Source organism: Plectropomus leopardus, chromosome 18, assembly GCF_008729295.1.
Source record: "Plectropomus leopardus isolate mb chromosome 18, YSFRI_Pleo_2.0, whole genome shotgun sequence".
Lineage (NCBI taxonomy): Eukaryota > Metazoa > Chordata > Actinopteri > Perciformes > Serranidae > Plectropomus > Plectropomus leopardus.
The window spans coordinates 23,302,370-23,310,192 of NC_056480.1; the positions used below are offsets into that span (position 1 = coordinate 23,302,370).

At 46.9% G+C, this 7,823-nt stretch overlaps 1 protein-coding gene across 1 annotated transcript in view; it reads left to right on the forward strand.

Annotated features, from left to right (window-relative positions):
- The window catches only part of foxo6b (forkhead box O6 b), a 47,953-nt gene extending 43,551 nt beyond the window's left edge, over positions 1-4,402 (forward strand). Inside the window, exon 2 of the mRNA XM_042506654.1 lies at positions 2,012-4,402. Within this exon, the coding sequence (XP_042362588.1) occupies positions 2,012-3,673 (1,662 nt within the window). The 3' untranslated portion in view covers positions 3,674-4,402. The remainder of the gene's footprint in view (positions 1-2,011) is intronic.
- The last annotated feature ends 3,421 nt before the right edge of the window (positions 4,403-7,823 follow it).

Sequence of the window (7,823 nt, forward strand, 5' to 3'; positions counted from 1 at the left end):
CGCCGCTCTCAGATCACCTGATGCGGGTCGCCTCCACCGGCGGCCTCTTTCACACGGCGTCATCGTTCAATTTGCCTTTGATAAAGTCTGTAGCACGCCGCGGCCGAGAAGTGCGGTTGGGCTTATTTCATCGCAAGCTTGTGCAATTTTGCCGACCTGGTGTTTCGGGGAGGACCCCTCTTAGTGGAGGAGAAAAACATAAATACATCTCTCCTATCCAATTTCCACGTCTGTGAAGAGTCAAAGCAGCGTGATTTGAGTGGAGGATGCAGCGAAATTACCTGTTAGGGAGTCCTGCTGAGGGGATGGGAGTGTTTTTAGGGTTTCTACATGAATGAGAATAGTAGTAGGTAGGATGCAGGGCTGATTTGAAACCCACTTAAAGCTAAATTCCCCCTGTAAACATTTTGCGAGAAACATATTACTCGCTGTTCTGAATGCTGTGCTTCAGATAACACAACAACAAAGCACGTCACCTCTTTTAGCTGGCTGTCCAGTTCGCAGCCATGCAGCTTTTTGCTGCCAGAGTGGGGGGGGGGGGCAAGAGGGGGTTACATATGCTGACTGTATGGATTGCGCTCAAGGGTGAAATGTAAGCCGGGCCCCCCATTGAGCACAGATTTGCATCTCCTGTTGTTTGTTTCCAATACTTGCCTTTCACTGTGAATGAATGAATGAAAGAGGGGCAAGGATGGAAGTTGTGTAAGGTGATGACGGGATGGATGTGGGGTGGGGAGAGAGAGAATGAGCAATGTCGTGATCAAGAGACGCTGGGACACAGAGAGGGAGATGAATGGGGCTGAGAGCAGGAAAATTGGACAGGAGGCGGGGAGTGAATGAAGATAGAGAATGGCTCGAGATATCAGGAGACAGAGATTGTGAGCTATGTGCAGGTAATAAACAAGGCAGAAATAGATAGATATCTCCAGAGAGGAAAAAGAAAAGTGTGTGACTGCACGCATGGGGAAGAGGGTTGAAGTTGAGAAAGGGGGGGTGTTCCTCCCAAAAGATCAGAAAAAGAGAAAGAAAGAGAAGGCGTAAAGCTGGAGAGAGTGTGAATAATGACACAAGCAGGGAAGATTTGGATGAACATGCTGTACTTAGACTAACTTGGCCAGCTGAGATGATGTGTATCCCTGCTAAGCTCTCCTTTAGGCAGGCTTAGATCTCATCAACTCACTCCAGGTTGGCACCGGCTTCAAATGCTGCTGCGGAGCCCTGGATTAACCATACAGCCGTCACTCAGACACTTTAACAGGGGTCTGGAGAGGCTTATCCTATACACACACCCCAACTGCCGCACTCCACACCCACCCACAACCGGCGCATCTGTCCGTCTTCAAAGCTACTCGCATGAAGACTTCATCATATCTCGCCGTCGTAGCCTACGGTCATGTTAATTGTGCCATGATTTTAAAAGAGGTTAAATGAGCATATCCTCCTTCCCCCCAGTTTACTTCCCCTCTATCTTTTTTCTATTTGTGAGTGTTTCTTTTTTCATTCTGGTGCTCTTCCAGATCTTCTCCTGCCAAATCGCTCCCCCTCTCCTTCCCTCCCTCCCCGTCTCTGGCTGGATCTCAGGCTCTCATATTTGTAGGCCCTGCAATCGATACGGGCTGTCTGTGATTGGGTTGCCTCGCGTGATTCATTTCTGTAACCTTGGTGATGGTTTGATGTGGAGGCTGCACCCATGTCCATATTATGACTCAGTGAGCGCGTGTGGAGAGGAGAGGCTGGTCAGGGGAGGTATCGATTGGTCCTTCACTCTCCCTGCCCTCTTTGCTCTCCCCTCCGTCTCCCTCTCTTTCTTTATCCATCTTTTTTCCTCGCTTGCCGTCGCAGCCTTGATAGTTTGGCCATAATTTGAAATGACTTTGTGTTCTCAAGAAATGATTATTTAACCCTAAATGTTCCTTTGGGTGTTAATGTTTATCTCTTTTTTTCTCTCTTTCTTCCCTCTCTGCCTCCTTCTACCTTTCCCCAACCATCTCCCTCCCATCTCTCTTCCCAGAATTCAATCAGACACAATCTGTCCCTGCACAGTCGCTTCATCCGGGTGCAGAATGAAGGCACGGGGAAAAGTTCGTGGTGGATGCTGAACCCAGAAGGAGGGAAGATGGGTAAAGGACCCAGAAGACGGGCGGCCTCGATAGACAACGGCACCCGATACCTAAAGACCAAGGGTCGCATCAGCCGCAAGAGAGCCATAGGTATCGGACGGGGTCAAGGTCAGGGGGCCGGACCTGCAATGCAAGGATCTCCAGAGCATGGCAGTCCAGCTGGAAAAGGAGGTGTGGGCATGGCAGGTGAGGAGTATGACACTTGGACGGACCTCCATTCTCGCACCTCCTCTTCTGCCTCCACATTAAGTGGCTGCCTGTCCCCGATTCTAGCTGAAGCAGAAGCTGACGAACCAGAGGAGGGTGGACTGTCCTGTTCAGCCTCCCCTCGACTGTACCCCAGCCCCACCAGCACCCGCTCCCCGGCCCTAGGCACCGGGGGCCACTGCCCGACCGTGGAACTGCCCCAGCTGACTGACCTGACGGGGGCGATCAGTCTAGATGAGAGTGGCTACCCCCAGTCGCAGCAAATCAAATGCAACAGTTACCCCTACGTGCCTGGGCCCAAGGCAGAGGGCTCCTACTGCGGGCCCATGTACGGACAGCCTTCCATGGGCATGCTCCGGCATCACACTCCCATGGAGACCATCCAGGAGAACAAGCCAGTCAGCTTTCAGCGCCCAATGAGGGGCTACTCAGAGAACAACGCCCTGCAGAGTCTGCTCACCGGAGGTCCTCCGTACTGCAAAGACACAGTGCTGGGCCAAGGACGGGACACACTCATGACACAGGGGACCAATGGCGTTCACAGCCACAATCAGAATCGCAGCCACAATCATAACCACAATCACAGCCAAGAGCACGCTCACAATCCCAGTCTACACAACGGCCACGGCTCAGTCCATGACCAAAACACAACCCACCATCAGAACCACAATCAGGGTCACAAACACCAAGCCAGCCTCGACTACAGCCACAAGCCGCACCCTGCCCATGACTACGGTCCAAGTCACGAGCACGGTAACAAAGCCAGCCATGATCACAACCCTCGCTCCAGCCAGAGTCACATGCATAACCCTATGCACAGTGCACCCCACCCCCAGGCCCTCTCCCCGCGGGTAAGCACCGACATCTTGCAGCCCTACAGCCTCAAGACCTCCAACCACTACGGACCCCGGCCACACCTCCCAACATCGCCATCCTTGCCGCCCAACCCTGCCGGCGTCCTGGATGTTCCCCAAGATCCCTGCCGCCTGGCGTCCGCGCCTCACCCCCGTCACCAGCCTTATCCCGGAGCTCACCATCAGGGTTTGACCGACTCCTGGCTCAGCTACTACCACAACAACCACCAGCCAGGGAATGCTGGGTACCAGGGGCAGCAGCACAACTCCCACACTAGAATGGCTGCCAACCTGGAGATGGAGAACGTCCCAAACAGCCTAGACTGCGATGTAGACTCCATCCTGCTCAATGACTTTATGGACACAGAGAGCATGGACTTCAACTTTGACGGCTCCCTGTCCCAAGGCATGGGCATGGGGATGGGCATGAGCTTGGGGGCGTTTGCTTGCCCTCCACCAGCACACAGCAACCAGAGCTGGGTGCCAGGGTGAACCCAGGCCCAAGGGGTTTTGGAAAGACACATGACCGGAAAGCTCACCCACTGGGGCAGGCTGCTGGTGGGGTGTACCCTTGGACTGACTAACTGTGATTCTCTGAGACTGTAGAACAAAACACGTATTGTCATTTTGTTTCCTCGGGACTCTGTACACCCTTACATCCTGCCCCCCCCCCCCCCCCCCTGTTTATAAAGCCTTCTGTCTCCATATTGAACCTGCCCCCAATGCGCCCAGTCCTAAAGCCCCACTTGTTCATGCCCTTCAGTTTTTTTTTCTCGTTTGTTTTTCATGGTCTCCTCCCAATCTCGTCCTGCTTGTCCTAAGCTCTCAAGCACTTTACATCCATCCTTTCCATACAGATGCAGTAACACAAAGACCAGGCAAAGTCACGTTGTGTGTTGGCTTAAGTTTAATGTATGCAATCCACTTTACAGTATTATCTCCTTCTACAAAGGAGGTGTTGTTTTTGACTTGAGAACATGATCAAACAGCTGCATAAATATCTTTCAATGTAGAGGTGCTCCCAGATTGGGGGTTAAAAGACAGGGGAGGCTTTGAGGTTTAAGGATGAAGAAAATAACGGGAGGTTTTTAGAAGACAAGGTAATAAAAACTAAAGGGATGGATGGATAGAAAGAAAGGGATCTCCAGGGTCAGTGTGACTTCTCTTCCCTGCACTGTAAAATCTGACAAGTTGACTTTACTTTAAAAACAAACAAACAAAAACCCAGGAAACTGCTTACCTTGAAAAATGCAAATAAATATAACTAGAAGACTTAATTTATGTTTACTTTATGTCTAATTGGTAAATCAACTTAAAATTAAGTTATATGTACTTTTTTATGTTGCAACTTAAAAATGGCATGATTTGTTGAATCAGTCTTTTCAAACAAACAAAACAAAGTTTACTGTGATATGTATCTGTATTCTGCTGGTTGCAAACTAGTCAATCTTATTTGTATTTTCTTCAAATGACACCTGGAGTGACATCACTTTTCTTGTGCTGTGTCTGGACACCGTTCACAAGTATTTAAGCCTTTTGACCTTGAGCAATTTGATTTTGAAAACATGGGGGAAAAAGAAATGAGCAGCTTGCCAAGAAATGTATTGCAAATTTGAAGATATCTGTGGATTCAAGAAATTATTTTTAGAAAAGCTAGAGAAAAATGTCCTAAAAAAGTATCATAATTTGATATTTGCTACAGAATTATTAGTACTTTTTAAAGCATTTTTTCCAGGTCATTTCCTTGTTTTTTTTTTTCACTTTTCTCTCCATTTTTTGTTTTTGTGTAATTTTCAGGTGATTTTACTTGTATTTTTTTTTTTAAACTAATTTCTTGAATTTTTTTCAGATCATTTCTTATGTTTCTCATTGCCTTCTTGGCATGTCTTTTAAAGAAAGCAAGCCGTTTTGCTGCGATTTCAGAGCATTTAACATGTTAACAAAACAGAACTGGTAGACCCTCTAACTTCATCATCGTCAAAATCCTCTTTGTCGTGATCAAGTCAGACTAACTTAGTTTATGAAGTTGCTAACACTCATTTGTCATTTTTAACTTGCAACAACTTCACAAAATTAAATAAATACATCTACATTTTAAGTCAACTTAACAATTAGTAAACATAAATAAAGATGAATAGTTATGTTTCTTTTAGTCGGTTTCCGAGATTATTTTAAGTGAGATCAATTTGTCAGATTTTACAATGCGGTGGACATTGGTGTTTCCTGTTTTGGTTCAGTGCAGGAGGACAGTCATACATCAGGCAACCATCAGCGCCACTCCAATGAAATGCAACGTCCCTTCTTTAATCTCCAAAGTAATGCCAGAGTGATGCATCACTATTGCAAATCTAATGCGCCACTCTGTGTTTTTTCAACCCACCCCCCTCTCTCCTCAACTCCGGACACACCGGCTTAATGTGTTTTGGCGAAAGTGATGATTAAAGTCACTCTGCACTAAATGGGGGAGGGATTGAAGCGGGTGGTGTTGAAGCGGAGGTGGGGGGGCATGGAGGGGAGATGATAGGAGAGGAGAAATGCAAATATTCCCTCTGTGCCTCTTCCTCTCCATTTTGTGGATTTATGTAGCTTTCCCCATAATGAAATAAGCAACGATCAGAGCCTGCTGTACATCCTGAGGAGCGCTCTGATTGGGCTGCCTCAGCGTGGCTCCTTCACCGGCTGACCCCAGAACAGCTTACCGAGCAGCTGTGGTCAGGCCAGGATGTTGATGGAGCTGCCGTCCTCAGACCCCAGGTAACCTTGTCTAATTCACTAACACCCAGGTTCAAGCCCGCGATGTGCTTTTTACTCCCGCGAATTGCACACTGATGAACAGCGTCAGCAGATTACTATTTGGTGCTATCTCCTCTTCCCAGGCTCCCTCCTATCACGCCGCCCCATCCCGAGGTTACTCGGAGGGTAAACAAGAGTAATTAACCGCCAAACAAGATGGATGATTTATGCAAGTGTGTGTATTCGCTCATCGGCGCAAAGTCATAATTCTTCCTCCCGCCAACAACAAGGAGGGTGATTTTTGAGAGGTGATGCCCAGCGACAAGGTAAAGCGGCTGGCAAGTGGCACGCTTATAGCGTCCTTCGAGTCCTTCAAGCATCCCCTTTAACAAGCGTTCCCCCGCCCCCGTCCCGGCCATAGCTTTACTTTGCTGTCGTCTTTTCTTGTGCTCGTTCTGTGATTGTGCAGTTGTCTGTCCTGTTTCAATACAGCATGGATAGAAGCGTTCGTGTGCATTTTATTTTCTTCATTCCCCCCAAAGGGACACCAGGGGAAGGGGGCACTCGCCAACCTTCGTCCTGGCACCTGTCCCATTCAAGATAGAGAAAATAGGAACAAGAGAGAGAAGAAAGGTAGATAGATACAGAGAGAGACTGGACGGGAGGGAGGGAGCGACATGAGTAGGCAGGATCTGTGAGACTGAGAGAGATTTTCCAGCTCGGTAGCTTTCTGTAGAATTGGCTGTTTGAATCAGGCCAAATGTCAAGTGCTACTCAGCCAGCTCCAGCGAGCTTTGACCAGAAAGCCACTTCTCCCTCCTGATCAAGGACAATGACGGGTATTTCCATGCACATTTCTTTTGCTTTCTTCTTCCTTTTCATGAGTTAAGATGGCCCATTGTTGTAACTCAACTGTAATTTGTTCTCTGGCCCGTGTGCACTTGTGTGTCAAGCTTCTCGTGGGTGTGCGAGTGTGTGTGCGTGTGTGTAGCGCAGTGATGTACAAGAAATGATTAAGGGAATATTGTTGAGAACTAACTTGCCCTGGTATTGTCCATGCCTGGATGAGTGCAGCATACATAATATATACAGTTTATATTTATTGGTTAGGGAGATGGGTCTACGGAGGACCGCTCAGACGCCTCACTGCTTTGTCTTCTCGACGACGGAGAGGCAGAATGCTGTTTCAGTTTGACTACATTTCATTCTGTACATAATCTATATTGAGAAAATTGTATTATAATTTTTTTGCAAATATCAATTTCTTTTCTAAAATGATGTATCTGCTCATCTGGTGACCGTAAAATAAAAACAAACAAGAACATAGATGTTTTCTGTTGTGTGTGTCTTGTTATTTGCATACATTATCACATGTGCAGTGCTGTCAAGTGGAAACCCTGTATCTCCTGCATATTAAGGCTCAATCCCAAAGCACCCTTTGCTCCTTCCACTTAGCGCTTCTCGTTCATTTTGAGCATTCATGCCTAAAGGTAGGTAGTCCTGATCCCTTTACGTGAATACGCTACAAGGCCCAAGTTTTTCAGAGGCGCACTTCAAAGTGAGAGTTATGATAAATCACCGCCAAGATGGCTGCACAAGCAACAAAGGAAACCCTCAGATGTATTTTCTGCATTCATAATGAGTATTTAATTAAATTAAGACAGGAATTACGGTTAAATTACATAGACATGGTATTATCTTAGTTCAATGTCTTGTCAATGTATTGTGGTCCTTTTCTTTTGAAACAAGCATAACAAAAAAAACATTTTTTTATATCATAGTACCCCCTTGATGGCATATGACGGCCAAAAATGTGATAATAATAATAAAGTTTATTATTACAGCACTTATCAAAACCAGCAAAGTGCTTTATACATTAAATCACAAAAGATAGACAGATAGATATGCA